Source organism: Dromaius novaehollandiae, chromosome 19 (assembly GCF_036370855.1).
Source record: "Dromaius novaehollandiae isolate bDroNov1 chromosome 19, bDroNov1.hap1, whole genome shotgun sequence".
NCBI classification, from domain to species: Eukaryota; Metazoa; Chordata; class Aves; order Casuariiformes; family Dromaiidae; genus Dromaius; species Dromaius novaehollandiae.
In genome coordinates this window covers 10229979-10254401 of record NC_088116.1, presented here as the reverse complement: position 1 = coordinate 10254401, position 24423 = coordinate 10229979, and the positions used below count along the sequence as shown (strand labels likewise).

The following is a 24423-nucleotide window of genomic DNA, read 5'->3' as shown; positions in this document are numbered from 1 at the left end:
TCAGCTTCCAGCCAGACACCAGTTTTGCTGCCCCTCCACCCGAACGGCAGATCTGCCGGGCCGCCTCGGCCGGAGCCGCCCTCCCTCTTCCGTCTGCCAGGCCGCGCGGGCCGAGCCGTGCTCGCTTGGTGCGCGGCACTCGCCGCAGCCCCGCTCCCAGCCCCCTGCGCTCCCCGGCCGCCCGCCGCCTCCGTAGACGTGATGACATGTTGTTTGGCCTCATTCCATTTAGGTTACTTTGCTGTATCATCCCGAATTTGTGCACAGCACAACAGCTCCAGAGCTCTCCTGGTTTGAACCGAATGACAGAGTAAGCAGAGTTCATTAAAATAAATAACAGCATGGCATCAGGCGCAGCCCTGCGGTAATCAAAACTGAAATGCAAAAGAGCGGCTCGGAGTGTAAAGACGACTGTTACGCACCGTCCGAGACAGGCAGAAACGGGGTCTTGAAAACAGCCCCTGTTTTATATGCTCTATTTAAACCTGTCAGCTCTTCAGACTACGACATGGGTGGTTATAGCAAGGGGAAGAGACAGTGGTTGGGAGGGGGAGGTCTGTGCCCATATTACAGCATCTAGCATATAAATTCCTCCCTTGATCCCCAAAGCTGGGACATTCTTCATGTTGCTGTTGCTGTTGTTATTTATGGGGGTCAGTGGCTGAAGAAAGCCGTGATTTAAGCCTAGCAGTGGAAATGGTTTATATAAAGCAAACTTTCTGTGCAGTTGACTGTACCTCCTTCCACTTGCTCCCCTGTGTGTCTCACTGTCCCATTTCTTTACCCGGCTTGTTTTCAGTGTTTGTAATGCTCCATTTTAAAATACCACAGTGGTTTTCCCCCACTGTCTTCAAGAACTCTTTGTTCCTCAATGCAGCTTTTCTTCCTCAGGGCAGTCAGACTATTACTACTAAAATTTTACTCTTAAAGTAAAGGTGCAGTGCCCTAAGAGTGCTTTAAGAGAGCATGCAATTTTGTACCTGTTAGAGGCTAGACCGGGTGCAGCAGAGGAGGCTACACAAATGTCTTACTCTGACATTCTGCCATTGGCATTTGCTGCTGTCAAAAGCAGGATTCAAGGCGATACGGTCCAGTTCTGCGGCTCTTTATGTTCATCACTGAATTTGCTTCGGCAACTCCTCCCCTGCAGCAACAACGAATCTACAAATACAGTGTGTAAATCAAATGAAAGTATTCACTGGTCATCTGGTGGAACATGCAATCCAAAGGTGCAAAAATACACTTAAAGTTCTCTGCAGAGATATCCTGTTCCTAGATATGTGACATTTCCATCATTTTTGCACTTGCAAATTGGAGCCTGAAGCAATTATACCTGACTCCCAAGCGCTGCAGAGGCAGGCCTTCTGCAGGCAAATGTGGGTGCATTTCCTAATTGTGCAGTGATTTTCACACCTTCTTACTTCATCCCTCATTGTGTTTTTCATCTACCTCTAATATTAAATTCTAGGCAGAGTGTGAGAGTAGTTGCTGTGCATGCTGCTGTATCCTGTTTTCAAGGGAAAACAAGGAGTTAAAAATCTTATCCTGGTCTGAGAGGCAAGAGCATGAGAGTTTTTTCAAGTATTTGCTGGAATGTGCCATCCAGAATCGAACGGGGCGAGATACTTGAAGATAGAGTCCACCTCGGAGACTGTGGGAACAGCCCGGCTTTATCTGCTGAATCACTCCGGGAGGGCTCATTTGTCTCAAAGTAATCACGTAAACAGGCTCTGCTGAAGAAGACAAACAGGAGGGAATGGAGGGGATGGTGCTGACAACGTGCCAGGGGAAACGGAGATGGGGCTGCCTCCCCGTCGGAGCTCCTGCGGAGAGGCCCGGGCACGCCGGCTCAGGCCCGCTGCCTTCCGCAGAGCAGTGACCAACAGGCTCTGCTTTGTTCCAGCGAAGCCGCCTTGCCGAGCCAGAATTCCTGCCCGCTCGCCTCTGCTTCTCTTAAAGGGGGCAGGTCGTAGTCAGAGTGCCTTTCAGATGCCTACTATTTCCTCCCTGTCCATCTAGAGAGAAAAGCTTGGACTAGTCCAACAAATATGTAGGAATTAGTCTCTGAAGGCAGGCTGCAGCTTCTAAAGCCAGCTTCAACAGCACCAAGCGCATCACCACAGCCAAAAATGCCCCAGCAAGGAAAGAGCAGGGCACTTGCAGACCCATGTACGAAGTGAAAGGAGCCACAGGGCTCATCCTTACCAAGCGGCTATGCCAGCCAAGAGCTTCAAGGGGTCCTCGATGTAAATGGCAGTCCTGAGCAAAACCCTGTGGGCCTGACTTTAGCGACACCAGTCGTAAGAGAAGAATAGCATGGTCAGAAGGGTACTGCCTCCTGTGCACGTAATGCTACTCTGCAAATACATGGGCAGATAAGACCTTCTCCTCTTTGAGATATAGAATATAATTTATTTGGATAAATTATTGCGAATGTGGGAGGCAGCATGCAGGGAATTTTCCCATGCGGTATTTCATCCAGAGTTTAACCTTGTGGATGACTGGATCCTGTGGCCCAGCAGAGCATACAGGATTTCTTCCTGTGTGATAGGATCTTTCCAGGATGTACAAAACAGCTTTGGAAGAGGTTACTAGCTTATACTTCGACCTGTTCTTCAGGAGCCTCCAAATTGCTGTGGAGTCATACACCTCGCCTACCACTCCCTGAGTATCTCCCATGGGTGCTGCAATCAGGGAGAAGCGCGGTATGTTCTTCATGTGGAGATGCAAGAAAGGGCATTCAACAAGATACTGATCTATGCTTTCCAGTGAAATCCTGTTCCTACCAGCAGGCGCCTTCTTGCAGAAGGAGCATCGTCTACTGCCTCCTGTGCTGCCGGGAGCTGGACTCTCTTACTGCGCTAGGTTTCTACAGAGCAGTGACAGTGTTTGCTTGATTCAGTGCAAAACAGCAAGGTTAAGGGGGAGCTGTGGATAAATTTCACCCGAGTTTCTAATCCTTAATTTGCGGATCATTAACTTCACAATGTAACCCTTTGGAGACAAGGTCACCTGCTTCATGGGCTGGGAAGGTGCTTTTGCAAATAAGGGTGTTTGTTCAACATTGCCGATCCCTGCTGATCCGTTATGAAAGCCACATTAGCTATTGTATCCACACGTTATGTACAGTCATGTGATGCTTGAGTCCTGAAATACATTTAGCAAGTCAGAAGAGATAAGGCAGGCTACAATCTGGCTTTCTTCCCTTAGGTTTGCAGAATGTGTTTGCAGATGTGTTGATCTATAAGAGGCTGGCAGGATAGGAGGGGGAGATATTTTCTTGAATTGCCTATTTCAATACCAGCAATAAAGGAGAAGATGAGGTCATCTTTAACACCTCCTAGCAGCTGTGAAGACATCCCTCCCACAGCCTGAGCCACACTGCCTCAGTTTTGCATAAACAATGAGTTTCAGCCTTGAGGAAGTGGACGTGACTTTGGCCACTTCACCCGGCTTTGTGCAGAGCCCACGAGCTGAACTGGGTTCATATCAATAATGTTCATCACAGCGAACAGGTCTAAGTAGCTCACCTGACCAGGAAACGAGTGCGTGATCAGCATCTTGGCGAGGCATCTTTAGTCTCTTATGTCATACAGTGTTTTGGTTCAGCAATACCTGCATCACTTTACCTCCTGTTAATAATTGTTTTCCCTTACAGACTTTGAATGTTTCCAGTAAATTTATGGGAGCAACGTATTAAGGCACCTGCTCATTACTGAGAATAAGGAATTCATGAGAGTGGCTATAGTCTTTGAATCAAGGGTGTGAACAAGTTTTGTCAGTCAGTAGCTAGCGGAGGTAGGAACTGGAGTGAAACTCCAGGATCAAATCTTTAAGTGGCTCCGCACAGGCTTAGCTTGAGCGAATCCCGCTTGCCTTGGATGGGGATGGTTTTAGCCGGCTGCTTTGTGGTGGTCCGAGGCTTAGTGAGTTATTTGCGTTTGGTTGGTGTTGCAGTTGGTAGTTGCTCCGTCTAGCTGTACGTGATAGCTATGTGCTGTTTCATCTCTTCTATCCAAAGGCTACCTAACACTGACTAGAGGTGCCAAAGCTTGCCTTCCCCAGCCCGGTATTGGGGGTCCCATGGTTTTCTGTTCTTCTCCAACATGCACTGGGACACTAGCTGTTAGGTGTCACTGGCACGTAAAACATAGATAGCAAGCAGGAGGTGAGGTGTTTTCATGCCTGACCAAAGTATTTAGTTGTACAGTCCCCGTTTGCAAGCTGGCTTGTAAATGTTTTATTGGAGCTCTTTGCCGTTGCTCGGGTTAGCAGGGACACGACTTGTGCGTGGGGCAGGAACTGCATCCGTGCGTCCCTGTGCCGGTTCGGCCTCCCCAGGGAGCCGGGATCTGGTGCAGCTGCGAGGTCCCCTCCTCACCTCGGCTGCCCTGGGAGCAGGAAATGTCCGACCTGCTCAGCCCACTGTGTGCTTGAACAGTAAATTAAAGGTCTTCATTAGCTTATTTGATAGTTGAATAAAATGCTTTGAAACACTGGCACATTAACTGCAATCAAGTTTTGAAAGGTCTCTGGTTGCTAGAAGGAAATGAGCGTGATAAATCACTCTTTTCAATTAAACAAATGGCTAATTTTTCATGAGCAAGCCCAGAAGCTATCATTTGGGAAAGTTCTTTTTTTTTTGCTTTTTTATTTTTTCCATTTTTACACATGATTTTTTTCTTAAAGGACTGATTTATTCAAAGATACTAATTGTCATCGAAGTGTAAGACAGCAGCTTGCACACCCACCCCACCCATCCGCCTCGGACAGCTGCACAGAGGTCTCATGATCAAGCAGCAGCCTATGAATTGCACTTCCAAAATGCTAATAACTCGTGGCGTGACCTTGGTTCCTTGCCTGCCTCTCTGTGCCTCTATTTACCCATTTGTGTGAAGAGGCATTACCCTTCCTGGGTCAGAGAGACCTGTTTAACTTAAGCAAAGAGTCCCAGGATAATTATAGTTACTAAGTAACTTTCATCTCAGAATAAACTGGTTAAGGCTGTTAAGAAACGCCATGGCTTCCCTTTTGGTCAAAACCAGCGACTGACCTGAAGATACCTGCAGTCTTCAAAGCTTTAAACGCAGCTGCCTTCAAAAAGTACTCTCCAAGCTCGGACACTGAAGCAGATTGCAGTGTCCCCGACGTACTGAGTCTGAAAGGGACCCCAGAAATGTGCACTGACCCCGGTTTCACACCAGAGCTGCAGATGTGCTAAGGACTTCATGTGCTCCGACTACTATGGAAAAGCAAACGCTAGGATAAACAACTGCAGCACTGGCTTCATCTTGCCTTGGGCACATTTATCCAGTGGACTGGCATTACATCATTCACATTAGGATTTGTCTTATTTGCTATTTTAGATCTTAGAAGCTGATACAAGTCCTAATCAGAGGTCAAGATGCTGTTGAACTTCAGATGTTTCTGAAAGAGAAGTGTAATTCTGCCAACAGCAGAGCAATGTTAGGTTTGCAACAGTGCAATGTCAGACAAATCATGTGAGAGACTTTAATTTAAATTATACTTATTTTCTGAAAATGAGGCTTTATTGCCAGGAATTTAGATACTGCATGCTAAAATCCATCCTTAAAAGGCTCCCATAGCTTTATCTTTGAGATCTAAATAGGGTAATTGGGGGCTTTTTTATGGTACAGAAGAGACCACAAATGATTTGAGAACTTCCTTACACTATCTAAATAAAATAATATTAAAATATCCAAATGTATTTGGAGTAACTGCAGAAAACGTAATGACTCGTGATTAGAAATTCTCCTTTTCCCTTCTCTGTGTACAGCGCTGATCCTGGTGAACCGTTCGTCACTGTGCGTAGTTACATTCTTTTCACCTAAACTGTTTCTATGTTTTTCATTTCTTTTTCCTGAAACACTGTTTGTTGTTAAGCATTTCAGTGTGGTTTGGAAGCAATGCACATGCAGAGATTTGAGTGCTGGACTGCAGTATGCTTTGGGAGAAATTTAGCATTCAGGCGAAAGACTTGCGATAGCTAGAGTCTCCCGAAGGACTCTTGGTGGCCTGTAGCTGGCTGTACACAGTTGCTCCTGAGGTAAAAGTTCAAAGCCGAGGTGGCATTCCCCCAAACACAGGTCACCGTGTTGAACTACTGGTTACCATGAAGCGTTGCGTTCCTTCTGAGGACCTCACTTCTAGACAAAAAGTGCCACAGGGCGAACAGGAGATAGCTGCTCCCTGCTCCCCAGTGAGAAGGTCCATGCAACCCCAAGCAGAAGCTGAGACGCCTGAACACTGCTCAGCTGTTCAAGTACAGTCTGTCTGCTCTGGTGGACAGGGAACCGCATCACCCCAACCTCAGGGCTTCAAAGCCCAGGTTTGCTTAGTGTCATCTGCAATCTCTGACCGAGACCCCTTGCAAATCTCTCCTTCTCCAGATGGCTCCTAAGTGCTCTGCCCTCCATCCAGGCAGGAGGTGACTCATGGTGCCTGGTCCTCATACTGAGACTTGTTTCGCTCCTATCTCATCTTCCTGTTTTCTTGCCCATTCTCTTCGTTTCTTTGTTCCTTCTGCCCAGCATGTGCTGTGGTAACCTACATTGGAAGCTGTGTGGGCAGGGAATTTTTTTTTTTTTTTAATAAAAAAGTGTGGTTACATCATCTTGCACGAAAGATCCCCACTCTGTGGCTGGGCCAGGAGAGTCTGTTTGGGCTGCAAAAATATGAAAGATGTGGAACAGCAATAATAAAAAGATATTATAGCGTGCTATATATAATAACAACATATTCGACTCTGCTCCCTGCATGAAAACTCGCAGGTATACCTCGCACCAAGGCCAAGAGAGATCTGAGTACTCATCACAACCGGAGGAGAGGGCACCTAACAGTATTTTGGCTTATTGCCAGGTTGCCTGCTCTAGAAAAATTTGCCTGTGCTGAGCTAGGCAAACGTTTCATGCGTAGAGAATTGGGTCGGGTGTTGGTGGGGCTTTATTTTTTCCCTAAAGCTTCCCCCAGTCAACGACGTGAAGGTTCACGTAGCCATGAGGTCTGCGTCTGTGCTTCCAACTCAGAGAGGCCTTCGGGCCTTCTTTGAAAGGCTTGGAAAACTCTAGCGGTTGATCAGACCCAGGAAAGGAATAGCAATTTTGGAGAGCACCAGATGTAAACTTGCAAAACAAAGAAGTATTTTTTATGTTTTGTGGGTTTGGGGGGATTTTTTTGCTTGTTTGCTTGATTCTTCTTTTTTTAGTAAATCCAGATGACTTCACTCAGGGCCTCTTTTCTCCTTCCCTGCAGGCAGAACAGAAGTCTCTGATGATTTGCTTGCTTCAAAAGGTCCCCTCTGATTTTACCTTTGGGTCTGCTCTACCATCTCTCGTTGTTACATGTAAGCATTTTCTGTGGTAATTAGACTGGTAATAGCATAATCCCCGGTGGCTTTCCTGGAGACTCCGGCCTCTTTGGGTTGAGAAAGCTCTGCTTGGAGGCAGAATATTTTTCCTTTGAGTGGGAAGGGGAATGGTTGAGACTGTGCATGTTGTCCTGGTTTTGATGGAAAATCTTGTAAAAGAGGAAAGTTTTGCAGCGCGTCCTAGAAGCGATTCAGGCCGCGTTTGTCCGATTTCCTCGGGAAGCTCATGGCAACCTTGACGGTGAATGTTTTGTCCCTGGCTGCTTCCTTCTGGGCTCTGTGGTCTGCACCATCCCCGAGGAGCAGAGATATCTGTGATTTGTAGATGCAGGTGCAGGCACTTTTTGTAGCTGGGCACAGATACATTCAGCACTTTGAAGAGCAAGGCCTTGAATTAGCAGTGAAAGCAGATTAAAAACGCTCTTCAGCTTCCTAAATTGCAGCGCCTGCCGTCATCCGAACTTCTGTGCGAGGCAACGAGGGAAAATAACTCCTTGTTTTGAAAGGCTTTTTAAAAATAAAGTAGATAGTTGATATTTTATCTTTGCCTGAATGGTTTCAGACTAACTATTGATATGAATGTCTCTGATTTTGAGTTTCCCCTTTGGGGATGTAAGAAAATTAAGTTGGTCTCTTGGAAGCCTGGCCACAGACAGAGGAAGCACAGCCGTGTCCAGGGGGGGAAGTACAGCCGTCCCGCGGGAACTAACCGAATCAAAACAGTCTGGAAACTCTAGTTTCGGAGGCAGATCTCTGGAGTTGAATTCGATGGGATTTCTGCCAGCCCGAAAATCTGAATTCACAACCACCAACACTCTCCTGTCTATACGGGGATGAAGAGTGGCCTGGAGAGGGGCTCGGCCGACTGAGCTCTGCCCGTGCCCCCCCCGGACACAGCCTGTGCCTCGGTTTCCCCATCCGTACAACACGACTGTTGTTATTGATGCTCTTTATAAGGCCTGCTGGAGATCTACCGATGAAAAGCGACCTAGGTATCATAATGATCTAGGTATTATTATTATTATTATTGTTCATGGCAGAATCAGTTGGATCCAAAGTCAGAGGGAGCCCTTCTGGGCGGAAGCTTAAAATCAGGTTTTCAGCCCAAACCCTCTTTCGGGAATATTGCAAGCCCGACCTTGCTCCCCGTTTTGGCCCCCGTGACGCGGGGGGAGCCACGGTGAGCCCCCGTTCCTGGGCGCTGGGTCGAGGGCGCGTCGGCCCCAGGGCAGCCTCCGTGTGCGGCACCGCCGGCGGCCGTGTGTCCTTCCGTTTCGCCGGCGTGAACGGGGGAGAGGGCCGTCCAGCGCTACTGCCCCACGCCCCCGACGCCTCTTTATGTTCTCCAACAACCGTGCGTTCACCTCCGTAATACTTTTATGCAACTTGGGTTTTTGGGGGGTTTTATTTTGGCTATACGTCGAAGTTGTCAAGGGCTCCCTATCAGTCGTATTTAGGAGAATAGAGAGGGTCAGATGTGAGCGTTTCCCTAGTTTCTGAAACCCTCGAAGTTGCACGTTTGGGCTGTGCAGGCTTTTCTAGACCTTGGGTCGCACTGTAGGTGCAAGTAAAGAAAAAAAGAGACAGCCGCTTCCGAGCGTTTGGAGGGCAGAAATTTAAAAGAAAGCAAAAAGAAGAGGGGGAGCAGGGGGAGGGGGGGGAGGGGGGGGAGGAGGAGGCGGCGCGGGGCGGGCGGGGTTGCGGGCGGCGCGGGGTCCCGCGGGCGGCGGCGCAGACTACAAGTCCCGGCGTGCCGCGCGGTGCCGCGCAGGCGCAGCGGGCCGGGGTTGAGTGGCAAGTTGTTTGTTACAGTGCAGCCCCAGCTGCTCGGCGCCGGGCTCCGGCTCCTGCCCGCTCCGCGCCGGCCTCCCCCACCCCCGCCTCCAACTTCGGCACCCTCCCGCGCCCCCACCCCGCCCCCGCGGCCGGGACGAGGAGGAGGAGGAGGAGGAGGAGGAGGAGGAGGAGGAGGAGGGGACGACGGGGAAAAGGCACCGACCGTAGCAGCCCCCCTCCCCCTCCCCATTCAAAAACACAAAATAACCCCCGGGGATAGATGAACTACAAATGAGAAAGAGGAAAAGATGGAGCTGCACATCCTAGAGCACCGGCTGCGGGTGGCCAGCATAGCCAAGGAGAGCATCCAGCTCTTCACCTACGGCCTCATCAAACTTGCCTTCCTCTCCTCCAAGACGAGGTGGGGGCCGCGGCGGGGGCAGCGGCTGCGCCGGGGGCGCCCTCGTGGCGGGGCGCAGGGTGCCGCGGGGGGCAGGTCGCGGGGGGGGACCTCCCGGCGGGGGGGCAGGGCGCCGGGGCGGGGGGCGCCCCGCGTGCACGGGGGCAGGGCGCTGGGGGTAGCCTCCTGGCGGGGGGGGCAGGGCGCCGGGGTGGGGGGCACCCTCCCGCCTGCTGGGGGTAAGAGCACCCTCTGTGCAAGGGGGCGGGGCGCTGGGGTGGGGGGGCACCCACCTTGCAAGGGCGCCGGGGCGGGGGGCACCCACCTTGCAAGGGGGCAGGGCGCTGGGGTGGGGGGAACGCTCCCCCCTGCTGGGGGTAAGAGCACCCTCTGTGCAAGGGGGCGGGGCGCTGGGGTAGGGGGGCACCCACCTTGCAAGGGCACCGGGGCGGGGGGCACCCTGCTTGCAAGGGGGCAGGGCGCTGGGGGTAGCCTCCTTGCGCGGGGGGGGGGGGGGGCACCCTCCCCCTGCTGGGGGTAAGAGCACCCTCCTTGCAAGGGGGCGGGGTGCTGTGGTCGGGGGGGCACCCACCTTGCAAGGGCGCTGGGGGTGGGGGGCACCCACCTTGCAAGGGGACAGGGTGCTGGGGTGGGGGGGCACCCACCTTGCTGCACGGAGACAGGATTTGGGGGGGGGGGAGCAATTGCCTCCCCCCTTCCCCAAGCCTGAGGCACGGCGATGGGGGCCAGCCGCGGAGTTTGCAGCCCCCCTCCCCTTTACAACGCTGTAGATCCCACCACCACCCGGGGGGCTCCTGCCCGGCCCCCCCCGCACCGCGCCGGGGCCGCACGGAACAGGTGGGGGGGGCGGGGGGGCCGGGCCGGCGGCGGGCGCGGGGCGAGCGCCCGACAACAAAGGCACCGGCGGCGGCGGCAGCAGGAGGAGGAGGAGGAGGAGGAGGAGGGTTTTTTCCTCCCCCCGGTTGTTGTTGCTTGCAGCACTTATTAAAATAAGAGCGAATCGTCTAAACGCGTGTTTGCGTTAAAAGGTGCTTTTCCAGCGCTGGCAGCACTGGGGGGGTGGAAGAAAACAGGCGTCGCGCTCGGGGCTCCTTAAAAAATAGTGGTGTTGAGGCAGGCGGGTTGTGGTGGCTCTCCGAGAAGGAAAAAAAAAGAAAAAAATAGTGGAAGCCGCCGTGAAGAATTTTTTTTAGGGGGGAGAAAGGAAAAAAAGAAAAAAAAAAAAAGGCTCTGGCCGGTTCGTGGGGTGGATGAGCTCTGCCTAGGCCTTTCGGAGCAAAACAACTTGAATTGCAAATGCGTCTCCTGTGCCTTCGCTTGCCTTGTTGACTTTGTGGGTCTATTCAGCAAGAGGAATGGGAATGTAAATAATATAAGTCCAACTCTTCTTGTTTTTCCAGCCTGATAATTACTATCTCGGTTTTCTCCCCGGATTTGTCTGGGATAGCGTTTTGGTGCGAGGACGGGGAATTTCCTTTGGCGGCAGGAAAATAATGAATGGACAATAAATTTGCTTTTTATTTCTTCGATTGCTTTATGCTGATCGGCATGTCAGCCCTCTCTCGCCGATAATGCTGGCGGCTGAATGGGGCTGCTTGTGTTGTAATTTGATTACAGTCCCTTATCTCGCGGTTAAACTTCATGCGTTGAAATCTCACTCTGATTTGGGGCTCATCCCATTTGGCTCGTTGCTCGCGCTGGCTGCGGCGCGACGTATCTCAGCACCTTGTTTACTGCTGCCCCTGCCTGCTCAACAGGCTTGCGAAGGCTCTTAAATCTAAAAAATCTGTTTTTTAATGTATTCTTCCATTCCTAAGTGAAAGTGGTTGCTGATTTGGGGAGGGGGGGTGCTAAACAGGACGTTTTATTTCCTAATGCTTAAAATAGCAATATTAATGTTGGCAATGACATCTTTAAATCTGTGGCTTCTGATGCATAGACAGTCTGGGGGGTGTATTTTTTTTGGTTTTGGTGGCTTTGGGGTGGTTTTTTTTCTTTTTTTTTTTTTGCTTTTATTTTGTTTTTCTAGTTCAGGGACGGTCCGGTTGTCTTTCTGCTTCGCACGACGTGTCTCGCCCCAGAGGCCGGGCCGTCGCGGAGGGGCGAGGGTGGCCCGGTGCGTCCTTGGCACTGGGCTGTGACGCCTGGTCCGCAGCTGGGTGCGGCGCTGGCCGGTGCGGGGCTAGTGCTGGGCACGGGAAGGGCCGGGTACTGCAGGGACCAGCGGCATCGATAGCGTTTCTGGTGGCTTCGTGGAATCTCCTGTTGGGGACAAAAAGTCGGTTTGCGGAAAGTTTTTGTTTGGCACGGGAAACTTCTCTTTATTTCCTTTCTGCTTGTTTTGTTGTTTTTGCAGCCAGCAGGGATGTAGGGGTGAGAAGGGAAACCTTGTTTGTGCCATTTTGGGACAGCTGATAATAGAAAGCAACACTTGGGTACTATGTGTTTTTACATGCCATGAGGCAAATGAGGTCCCTGCCCCGTGGACCTTCTGCTCTGGTGGACCCCATGCAGACACCGAAGGTGAAGGTTTCTGGGAGACGTAACTGTGGATTTATGAACATGCTCTTTCTTCTCCCTATTTCTTTAAGAAGTGAATGTGCCTAGGAAACAATTATTTTGTGTGTAAGGCCAATGTCCCCTCCCCACCCACCCCATCTGAGAAGGACCAGGTGGAGGATGATGGAGGAACGTGGCCTTCAGCCCTCCTAATCTTCTCTGCTGAGATAACAAAGATGCCAGTTGCTTTTACCAGCTATGTTTTTTCCCAGTGAGACCTCAAACAGTTTTTACCTGTGCTGCGAGGCTGACAGTAAGAAATAATAATTTGTGGGACAGATGTGCTCCAGAGAGGTAGCAATGACATCATTGTTGTCTTAATGTTAGCAATGCAAGAAACTCTGCAATTTTACATTAGGCTCTTCCTTCTGAGGAGCGATCTGGGAGGAATTTGAATCTCTTTCACGTTTTCATACGCTGGGGAAAAAGGCTGGAACAATTTTTAAATCTTGTACATTTTTCTTAATCCTCTTGGGAAGGAAAAGTAACAAATCTCCCTCTTTTTAGTTGGCCTTTTGCCACTTAGTCTGCCCTTGTTCGTGCCATGAGTCTTTTAATTTAGCTTCTGTTACAATAGCAGTATTTTTTTTGAACAAAGAACAGCAATTTTGGAACTATTCCGATGGCCAGAAGCAAGAAAGCATTTAACGAGGTGAAGAGGTGAGACCAACGGTGAATAAAATGGTGGGCTGAGCAGCACTGAAAGAAAAACACTGCTGATCATAACTTTAAAGTTATGCGTGAGTTGATTTATGCAAAGTTGCATTAAGACAGGTAGTCCAGTAATAAATAATAGTGAAGCTCCCAGGCAGTTGCACTGAGCAATGATGCTCTGCTTGTGTAAATAAGTGCAGACCTATTGATTTGAACCGCGCTCTGCCAGGCGCCTTAGCAGAAAATCAGTTCCGCTTAATTTTTAGTTGCACGCTGCGGATTTGCATGTCTCTAATCTTCTTGCTGTTGTGCTCGTCGTCGTCCCAGTGCTTTACTGATTGCGTTGGCTCGGCAGATCCTTGGTGGTGAGGACCTTCGCTTACTCCGAAGGTGCACCATGTTGTTTGCATATGCAAGAATAACAACTGCTGCCTGGTTTTAACATTGCATCCTTTCCCTTTTGTGCGTGCATGTGTAAATGTTAGTTATCTGGGGCAGGGAATGGTGCTGGTCTGTGAACTACCACCTTTAGCTAGCTACATAGCACCGTGAGAAGACCAGCGTCCCTCCTGCCAGAGCTAAGTGTCTCCTTTCCGCTTCCTCGGTCAGCCTTAAACTATCTCTTGCTATTGGGTGATGTGCCACAAATGACCTGTTTGAGGATTTGATAGACACGCTAATATGCTGCCACACTGCTCTCTTGGATTTTTCCTCCTGCTTGCCGGACAGTTGAAGTACATCTCCCTTTAGTGCCTGGGGATTAAGTCTGACCGGAGGGGGAGGAAGGATAGTTGCGAGTCTTGGATAACGCTTCCAGCGAGCTACCAGTGCATGCACTAGAGAGAGGGAAGGTGAGCCTGACCTTGTCTTTTGAGTGTATATAAAAATATATATAGCTGAGTTTAAGCCTGGGAGAATAAAGTGGGGTCAGGGGTCTCCCAAGCCCTATATCTGTATAATGTGATTATCCTTTGCTTGCTGATTTCTGCCTAATGCTGTGGTAGACCCTTGAACATCTGGAGTCAATGAGTTAACGAGTAGCCTTTGCTTTCTCAGGTCCAGTGCATAATGTAAAGATTTGGTGGTAAACAAGGAAATAAACTAGCTGAGGGAGAAAGGTATCATTTAAATTCTAACGACATGAAGTTATAATTGGGCTGAAGTGGAGAGGTTAGTTTGTTCACTGGGCTGTGTGGTTAAAATAATTGTAAGTCTTGGATGTAGCACTGGAAACTTTAAAATCTCTAATGGAGAACTTTCTGGGGCTGTTTGCTTTGAGATGGCCCTGGTTGTTCCCGGGTGCTGAAGAGAAAGAACAGGTTCCCCGTAGGCGAGGACTGGAGGTTCATTATGGAGGTGGCCCAGGCAGCCCTTTCAAAGCAGCTTTCAGCTTGGTTCCTTCTCCAAGGCATTCTTCTCCAGGTGCGTTGGCGACCTCGAGCAGAGTTGTGAGCACTTTGCAAGGTTGCCGGTTTGGTGCTGATCATGCGGGGCCGGGTGCGAGCGGGGCTCTTCCCCACGATGCCGGAGCGACCCGCACCAGCAAGGCAGCTCCGAGGGAGCGTATCCTGCAGCGGAGAGATGCTGAGAAATGTTCGTTCTGCTCAAAATGTAAAGAAGTAAACAAGGGTAAGCCGTCCTGGATTTTCTGTGGTCACTGAACAAAGGGCGAAGCTAGGCTTGTTATCACTGCTAACTTTGCGGTGGTATTTTTGGTAATCTTTCTCTTTTGCTTGGTAATAATTGACACCTCTACTTATGAACAGTGTGTTGTTGCTATTAATATAAGTGTTTCTCGTTCCCCCGATCGCTTGTTTACTGTCTAGGAGTCCTGCAACTGGAGAGACTGTGATAAAAGGTCTATTTTGGATTTTGGAGCACAATAGGACGAAGAAGTGCTTAAAATGTATCCGCACATCATTTCAGGCCATTCAGGAGATCAGCAGTCCGTTGCTTTTGGAATAAACTTAGACAAATGAGCGTCGTTTATCCTTTCTGATGAAATAGAGACTGGTCTGCAACACCAGGCGATCTTCTGGCAGACAAGCTGCTATCGTCGTTGAAACCTTTTTTTCTTGTGTCCTAGTAAGACCCACTAAATAAAGGCTTTTACATGTCATAGGACAGTGTTTACACAGCGTTTGTGTTTTCTTCTGGTGTGACAAAGACTGCTATATGCCTTGATTGGGGGGGGGAGGGATGTGAAGGGAGTGTGGTATCAGAGGTGTAGGGATTTCTTTTTCTGTCTGGCTTGTTGCCCATCTGTTTGGGAAGGACACGAGTACTCATGTCCAGACCCCGTGGGGGGCTGGAGGGATGGGTAACCTGATGGCTGAAACCTTCTGCCTGTCCTTCTCCAAAGCGCTGTGCCCCTGGATTTGCATTCCCATGTGCATGTATGGTGCTGAACATGCTCCTGGATATTCAGGACTGATAAGAGCAGATGAGAATACGTGAAAAAAGAGAATAAATGTTACTTATTTGGGCCTAATGAAGGATCTAAGCTCTTTAATTGTGAATATTGTCAGTCTATGCTTAGGACTGCTGGGTGCTCCGACTGCTGCTGCACCTGCAACTGCAGGGACCTTCTCTGGTATTTTAATACACAAAGCCTTGGAAAGAGCAGATTTCTTTCCTGATGGTCTCCTGTTGTTTATCCCTAAGTGCTTAGAAACTAAATGGGATTCAAGAAGTGGAACAAAAGCGCTGGATCAATCCCACATAATGCCAGGGAGCAATGTGTTGCTGGAGAAACGTTGGTTTAGATGTTGGTCATTGTTTCGGGGCTGTTTGTTTTTTAAGATCTTTTTCCCTCTCTGAACTTGGACGTTTGCCTTCTAAATAAATAAATATCTGGCTGTAGTTTGAAGTGGGGTGGTTGTTATTCCTTGTTTACCATGCTAAACTGTTCCTGTCTATTGGCAGAGCTGTTGCATAGACATAACACATCATCTGGGGATGTGGTACGAGATCAGTGGTGTAACGGCAACGCTGGTGCCCACTGATGTTGAGCTGAGAAATTAAAAAAAGGGGAAAAATATTTATCTTTTGCCATGTAACTCATTAAAACACCCTTCAGCTGTACATTTGTTTATTGTGTTATTTCAGATGAAAGTTGATATTTAAATGAAAAATGTGGCCTTTATTAGTTGCTCGATGGCTCCGTCTGCAGGCTTGGGTGCTCTGCTGTTTTGGCAGTAGAGCAGAAGTATTGCAGGTCTGTTAAGGAAAAGTATGACTATTGGGCATTTGTCATCGTGACGCAACACTTGAGTTGTTCATTAACGCAATAGTTTGAATCCACAGGCTATTCCTTCCACTGAGTTATAACTTAAATTAGGCCTCGTTTGATGGCTGGAACTATTTGACAATACCCTGTTTGTGCTCCCTAAATATGTAAAACTTTCTGGTTAATTCGACTTTTTTTTTTTTTCTTTTTTTTTGCATTATGTTGAGCACACTAACTTGTTTGTGCGTTGCACAACTCCTTAATCATCCTGCTGATTTCAATGTTTTAATATATTTGGGCAAGGGTTACAATTTCTTTTTTTTTTGGAGGAAACAGTGCAGATTTGTTCTTTTGTTTATTGCCAACGCCGGAGTAAACTCCAGCTCTGGTCTGCTGATAGCTGAAGGCTGGTGAAGGAAGAACGATACAAGAGGAGCGTGAGCAAACGACTCCAATCATTGGAGTTCAGCAGCGACAGAGCCAAGCCTGTAATTCGCAGTTATCATTTCAAAGTGAAAAGATCTCTCCTCCCCTTGATCCCTGAGCTTAGCTTGGTTTTGTGAGACTAACTCTAAGATATAGTTATTAAGAGAGAAAACAATGAACAGACAAAATGTTTTATTGTGGCACAAAAGAGCTAAAGATCGATTAGGCTTTTTTTTGTATGTGCGACTGTACAATCCCTGTTCATTTCAGAATTACTGAACAAAGTTTTACTGTGCCGACCGTGGTAACAGGGACTGATTTCATTTTTGTGGTCTGGTGTATAATAAACATTTTGTACTGGTTGATAAAGTTTTATTTTTGCATCCAAAAAAAGCAGCGAATGGCTGAACTTCCTTACCAACCAGAACTGGCTTCCTACTTCGGTCTGTTAAATACGCTTAACTGGAGTTTAAAATAAAAAGTCTTCCTCTGAACTGCAGCCTACTCAAGAAGGCTCCCAGCAGCAGTGCTGAGACACCAGATTTAGCACATGGAAAAGTGGTGAGTTTGGCGATGGCAAACCATCGGTTAACCTTTGGGGGGGCTTCTGAGAGGCTCTTTTCTGGAGATGTCTCAGTGGGCCAAGTGGTGTTTTTTTGTTTGTTTGTTTTAAAGAATCCTTCCCAGTCCACCAGTCCGTTTAGGTTTCCCTAATGTGATGGAATAGGTGACTTTAAGATACTGTGCTGCCGATTGGCCAGTACCTGTGGGGAGATGTGGGCTGTTATTGCTCGTAGGCTGTCCTTGACCCAAATTCTTGTGATACGAGTTGTTTATAAAGTAGAAGCCCAACCGTGATGTCAGTGCGAACGTGTGTTTGATCAAGATGTGACGGTGAAGAAAATGTTCTTTCTCGTTATCTGCAAAGTTGTAGTGTCCCCGCTGCAGAGGGTACTAGAGATGTCGTAAGATGTTCTGAGCCATGACACTTAATTTAGAGGAAAAGGCAACCTTTAAGTCTTACATAAAGCATTCAAATAGGTGAACTAAAAAAAGATGCTGGGGGAATTTCTGAAGACAGGAGGGGAAACCTTACACGTTTTGACATGGGTTGAACGTTTAAGATGTAGGTGTAAGTCTCCTTTCCTGTCCTTCTGTTCAGGGTTTTCAGAAATATTGTGTGCTCGAGAATCTGGGTAATGATATGTGCTGGTTTTGGTGATGCCTGTGTATTTATCCTCGTTCTGTGGTTAAAAGATCAGCATTCAACCCTCTAGTATGCCACAGATAGAGCCTGTTTTACAGGGCGAGTTGGTTGAAGTCGACAAGTCAGAGACCTCGACTGAAATGGCCCGTGTTCATCTTGTTTCACATTTGTAGTTTTTATTTCTCTTCCTGAAGAAAGATTGACTCTCCTCTGTTGATAACATTTAAAGCATTTGCTTGCAAATAAATGTAGTCTTGGCAGAAGGAAAAAAAGGTTATTCTTAATAACCAGAAGGATATACTCTGTATGCATCTAAGCAGCTGTATACATTAACATAGACTTACTCAGCCTTTATGCTTTTTTAGAAGATGATGGATGACTTATTTATTACATGATTAATCTTTTAGCTGTGGTCTTTTTCAGGCTGCTTTTGGGTGGAAATTGGAGTGTGATTATGACATGGAAAACAAGTATTTTCATTTACTGTAGTTTTTTTTAAACTAAGAAACAATGTTACGTGTGCTGAATACTTAGGAAAAAAAATCTCAACCTATTTTGCATTTACAACTAACCAGTTTAGTATGATCTGTACTTAATGAACTAAACTGGTGGTGACTTAAGCCTATGCTTGTCAAGACATTTGAGCTTCTAATCTCAGCCTCCCACACCACCTTCTTGTTCTCAAACTAGAAGAAAAAAAACACGTTTACTTGCTTTGTTCGGTTCCTAATTTGTTTCTCAACCTGGAATGAACTAGTGATCATCCTGAACTGAGTAATTTGAAAAGAAATATTCTGTCTCCTTGCAGAAGATGCTATTGCTGTCAAAATCTGGCTTATTGCGTAAATGGACCAGTTCCAGTTGCTTTGTCACTGATTTCTCCTCAATTGACTTGTTAAATTTTCTTTGGAGTTTCAGCAGCAAACGTGCTTCTTTTGAGTATTAATCCTTCTTTGAATTATCTTCTGGGCACCAAGGTTGCCATCACTCCAGAAATGACTTCAGATGGCTTTAAATCAGATCTGCTGAAGTTAAAATACGCTTTACTTGTTTTGTTATCCAAACTCCTTGACTGTAAAATCTGAATGTTAGAATTGACCTGTGTCTCACCGCTGTGGGGATAAATACGGGACAGATTCTGATATACTCAGATGATGTGTTTTGTGTTGCACGTTCTTAAGCCATTTGGCATTTCTGTAAGCCCAGTAAGAGCATAAATGTGCATGGGCTGTCTGCTTCTGCCTGGCATGAAACCGTGCTCCGGTGACATCTCCTCTTCTGAGCCCACCACCGGTTTTAGAATAGTCAATGCCTGGTTTCCCACGGTGCATGATGGAAATGTGTGTTTTGCAATACTTACCTTTTAAGGACTATGGGGACACAAATTGAGATGGATGATTGTTTTTAAGTGGACTTTTTTAGGCAAAATTCAGCAGTGTAGACTGTCTATAAAGATTTCTGTGCAAAGGAAATTAATAGATCCTTCTGGCATGTGAAATGGATTTGGGCTGCCCACACTGCAGGCAGTGTAATGGTAGTCACAAATGTACACAACAACTCTGTTCCTAAAGAAGAGAGCATTATTTTCACATGGGGATTTTTTGTTTTGTTTTGTTTGCTTGATTTTTTCAGAGTCTCTGGCATACAGGTGTCATAGTATTTTGATAGTAGTCAGGAACCACTTTATTAGATGAGAATAAAGAGTGCAGAAGAGATCAGCATGAATTCAGCTTGACCAAAGCTGGCTTTATGGTTCCTTTAGAGGAGAGGAAGAAGGGGGGGGGGAAAAGAAGAAAAAAAAAAAGAAAGAAAAAGAAAATGGCAAAGATGGCAAAGCCCGAAGTTGTCCTGGTGAATGAGGGTGGATCGTGGGAGCCTCAGGCAGGACTTTGACAACGCTGTAGTGCAATCTGAGCCTTGGTGTGTTGTGCTCACTGTAAGCCTGGTACCATGTCGTCTTCAAAAATAGAAAATCTCCCAAGAATGGTTGAGGTTGGAAAATATCTCTGAAGATCATCAACCCCCAGCTCAAGGCAGAGTAAACTCGAGCAGGTTGCTGAGCATCTTGTCCAGTCAGATGTTGTTCCTGACGCTGTGCGCTTGGCTTTGCTCTTCTGTGTGTTGACTGGTTGTTGATCTTGCTGATGTTGTTTTGTTCTGTTTGGTGTTGCTTTCCATGCAGCGTTACAATTTGTGATTTTAATGTCTCATGTAAACAGGACGGGGGGGTTTTTTGAAGGCAAGAGTGAGGTTATATAATCTATCAGTGTATTTTGGAGAGAGAAATTGTCTGAATGGAGGAAAAACTGTCTACTGTACTAATTACTGGTCCTTCAAGTTTCTGTGTGAGCATTTCATGCGATCCTCGCTGTTGACAGTAGTAAACAGTAAAAAACCTAGCTGATGTTAGAGCAGTCTTGAGGCTGCTCTAACTTAAACTAGAAGCCGCACGTTTCCGCTGCTGGATGCGACAAGGCTGGCCGTGGGAAAGGGCAGGTGCTCACGGCGGGGCCGCATTTCCATTCGTAAGGGGTTAGATGGGTGCACAAGCCTAATGAAGGCACCTCTACCCTAGCCGTCTACACAGGAGCTTTATTTGTGTCGCTGCCGTGGTTGGGGGAAGCGTTTGAATGGGATCCCGTCCCGGCGTTATGTGTCTGAGCCTGTTTGCGTGCAGCGTCGCGTGGTGGGTGCCGACTCAGCGAGCCGTCCCCAGTCGAAAGCCAGAAATACTTCTCCTTCGCGCAGGGGTGTGAAATCGGCCTGGAATGACTAATGCGAGAGGACTTTGTGTGTCCTGTACCCCTTTGAAAGGCTTTGTTCGTGCTGATGGTGCTTGAATTGTAATCTTGGGCAATAATTTAAATATGAAATGGTTCCGAAACAATATGGTTATCTATTAGCTTTTAATGATCTTGTGAAGCAGTGGATTTTGAATGCCTGTCCCATTGTAAAGGTGATAATGACCTAATTATTGGGGAAAAAACTGGAAAAAATGTCAGGAATAATAAATAGTGTGTGTACATATGCTTAAAATGCTTTATGTGAGTTTGTTCTTTTGAGATGTACATGAGCATATGCTTTAAATTCATTTTTCTTCTGTGTTTACAGGTTTGTGGGGGGTTTTTTGTTTGGTTTTTTTTTTTTTGAGGCTTTAAACCGATACATCCTTGGCTGTTAACGCATGTTTGATAGCCTTCCATGGCACGTTGCTGCTGTTCGTCTGCCAGTCGGCAGGAGTGCGAAAGAACATAACCGTGCATTTTTCTCACGGGTTTTTAGATGACCATGGTGTTTAAAACAGTCAGTGACTCTCTCTTCAGGCGCAGTCTCCGTTGGCTGAGTAAGTGAGGGTGTAGTTAGAGGATCATAGCGAAGCAATTGATGAAATTCCTGGCCCCAAGTCAGCAGTTCCCACCTCCGGTGTTGTGGAGGTTGTTGTCAAGTTGCCTAGTGCAGTCCAAGTTTGGGGGGGGGAGAGACTTTTTGAAGCCAAATCATTTTGATCATCAGTTTGTGGTGCAGACCCAGAGACAGGTGCACTGGTGCTGCTATGGGGTGGGTTAATTCTGATGTTGGAGTAGAAATGATTGCTTGACTTTTTCACCTTTCCTTGCTGCCCAGGAAGATGGTCAGATGGTTAGGTCTCCTCATAGGGACGGAAATAACTTATGGGTAAAGATACGGGGCGTGGGGATGGGAATGGTCTTTGCCTTGTCCCAGCCTGCGGGGCAGACTCGTCCTGTATGTGCTGCTAGCATCATGTTTTGAATATTACATTTGCTCATTTTGTGTTTTTAATTCCAACAGTAACGATTTTTCCCTTTGAGTTTTGTGTTTGAAAAACCCAATGACAGGACTAGAATAGCTCCGGGATTCAAAATAGAATGGTGCTTCTCTCTCGGTTTGTTTAACCGTGTTGCTGATTATACATTCCTCGCAGGATCAGCACAGAGAAAAGGACAAAGAGAGAATTTCATGGTGCTACTTAAATAAGTCTTACATAAAACAAAGTTTAAAATGAATTAGGACCTCCCTTTTAAGCACTTGTCAAATGTTCCCCGTGTCAGTTTTTTTTCCCAGTTCGTGTTCGTTCTCTATCAAATCTAATGTGAGGTATGTGGTAGTATTTTCAGAATCACCTAGGTCCAATTTAAAAGAAAAAAAAAAAAATTGACTTGGCACCCTAGGGCCCATTGGATGCTGCTGGGGCTCAGACTCAGAAATGCCTGTTGCTGTCGGAGAGGAAGGCACTTGGGGGATTTAAAGATTTTCCTTCCTGAAATGACTAGCTGACAGTCTTGCAGGACCAAAGCACGGTATGGAAAGCACCGAAGGGGAGGCTGTGTCGTATGGGAGACGGTGGAGATGTAATCTTCATCTCTTCTGATGAGAACGAGTTTAGGGAGTCAGAGCAGGGCTCTCGTTCCTCATCTCTCGCCCCATAACCACGTGGGTTCGGGACCGCGCTTAGCTCTGTCTCTGCAGCGCTGCATCTCTGCAAGGCGAGGAGGTGCTGCTGCTTTTCGCTGCCGAGGGGGAAACTGAGGCACGTGGGGGTCAGCGCCTGCCTCGTCTCGCAAAGCAGGTCTGCGGCGGGACCTCCCGTCCTGCGCCGTCCCCCTGGAACTGCCTCTTCTCAGCAGGAGAGATGAAAGCCTTCCAGTCCGTGCTTGTATTAGCCACCTTAAATCTGTGTTGTCCAACTGCTGGCTTTTCTTTTCTTTTCTTTTCTTTTTCCCTCCCCTCTTCTATTCCTAGTTTTCCTAGGTTCATTAGTGGACGTGTGCTCTGTTCCTCTTTGCTTATACCTCGAGAGAGAAACGTAAGTAGGGTTCAGAGGCAGCCATTTGGGCTTCCAGTAATAACAGGCGCCTTCCTGAGAGTCGGAAAGAAAGCAGCTAGGGAGGTACTTGTATGTCTGTGTGGTTTTTTAATATCTATCTATTTATATACATGCGTATGTATATGTGTATATATGTACACACAATTATGTTTTTTATATATATATATATATATATATATATACACACGTTTATATATATGTATGCATATACATGTTATTCCGAAGTCAGAGTGCCCTTGAAATGGAAATTCTCCCTGCTAGAAATGAGAGGTAGCTCCTGGTGACAAAGGAAAACACGTGTTTTGTAGGGGCTCTAATAGCCGCACTTCAGGACGGAGAGCGTTTCGCTTCCCGGTCCCCCTCGGATGGCAGCTGCCGCGGCGGAGGCTGGACGGGAGGACGCGTTTCCAGGCGGCTGTGCGCCGGGCGCCGCGACGCCGGGGGCTCCCGGGACAATAGCAGACCGCCGAGCTGCCAGCGGGGCGTCTGCGCGGACAAGTATAATCATGCCCCGCTCAGCTTTCAAGGAAATTACAGTTCACGCGCTGACTCGCTCATAATAGCGATGCATTGTTTGGCTTAATAACTTATCGGCTCTCCAGGAACCGGCGAGCAATCGCTGTCATCGTACCCTGCTAATCATTCGGCTCCCCTGTCATCCCAAGATGAACCAAGCACCTGTCACGTCACCTACAAAACTGGCATGTTGAGTGCACTATAATTTTTTTTTTAAGCCAGCGGGAACAATATTGCCCACCTTTTTTGTTCTGTTGCTTTGTCATTATCTTTATTGTATGTGGTTGTGTCTGCGTTTTTTTTTTTTTTTAATGTCAAGTTCAAAACCGAGTCTTGAAAGGACATTGTCAAATTGTTGCTTTTTTTTTTTTCCTCCTTTTTCCTTTCCCCTTTGTAGAATCTCTGTTAAATTGCTGCTCTTGATGAGAACTGCTGGGGAGCAGAAGCAGAAGTCTCTTTTCTTTATGAGCATTTTTTTTTCATAAAGCATTGGGGGGGCATTTTCTTTGATGCTCGTCTATAGTATCTAGGCTCCTGCTGGTCACTAGTAAACGGAGCCTGACCGTGGCCCTCTGCGGCAGCGAAGGGTGGTTATCCCTGTTGTACAAATGTGGAATTTAAGCACAGGCAAATTGGGTGATTTACCCAGGGGCACACAGGGAGCCCACGGATGTCCACAACCAAGGGTCTACAGATAGACAAATAGCTTTTACTAGGTAACGTATCTGAATCTCTTCTTTAAATGTGTGATGGAAAGCGAAAACTTCATATCTCAAGACCAACTGCACTGCAGTAATGTATCTTTAGCTTGAAGCGAGGTAGCTTGAATAAATCCGGTGCTGTAGCCACAGAAGTCGGTGCAGATTAAATGACCACCTATTTACTCGGATGGGTTTTTGTAGCCGGTGCTGGTCTGGGCTGCTGTGTGGATGGGAGCTGTTTCTTGCTGTGCTGTCACCGCAACGGTCGGCTCTCATGGGCCAAATAACACGCGGTCTCATGGAGTCCTGCAGCATGGCTTTGCCTGCTAATTTTAGATGGAAGATCCTTGGATAGTGCAAAACGTCGAAGCTGTAGGGCCACCTTCCCATGGTCAGCAGCCTGCGAGTCGCCTGGGGAAGGCTGCAGACCTGCTCTGAGCTGTGCAGGCAGCCAGTACTGTGTTATGTCCCAGTCTCCAGGCTTGTGCAAACAGCAGGGTGAGTTATTTTTATTAGACCAAAGGGGATATTTGGGGATTTAAATGAAACCCAGAGCATCCCAGCATTTTTTCAGTTGTTTGGGGCGTTCGCTTTGGTCTTACCTCTCCCGTGTCTATCGTGGCTTGGGAAAGACGATTGTATCTCCGAGTCGGTGACGGCTGGAACTAAAATAGGAGGGAGCCTTCTGCTGCGAGATTTAT

At 47.5% G+C, this 24423-nt stretch overlaps 1 protein-coding gene and 1 long non-coding RNA gene across 2 annotated transcripts in view; both read left to right on the top strand.

The window, feature by feature from the left end:
• The first annotated feature begins 9163 nt into the window (after positions 1-9163).
• Positions 9164-24423, top strand: part of CASTOR2 (cytosolic arginine sensor for mTORC1 subunit 2) — a 125303-nt gene continuing 110043 nt past the window's right edge. Inside the window, exon 1 of the mRNA XM_064523448.1 lies at positions 9164-9584. Within this exon, the coding sequence (XP_064379518.1) occupies positions 9472-9584 (113 nt within the window). The 5' untranslated portion in view covers positions 9164-9471. The remainder of the gene's footprint in view (positions 9585-24423) is intronic.
• LOC135330336 (uncharacterized) lies at positions 10250-14929 on the top strand. Its single transcript, XR_010392307.1, has 2 exons — positions 10250-14426; positions 14624-14929. It is a non-coding gene; the product is annotated as an uncharacterized LOC135330336 (long non-coding RNA).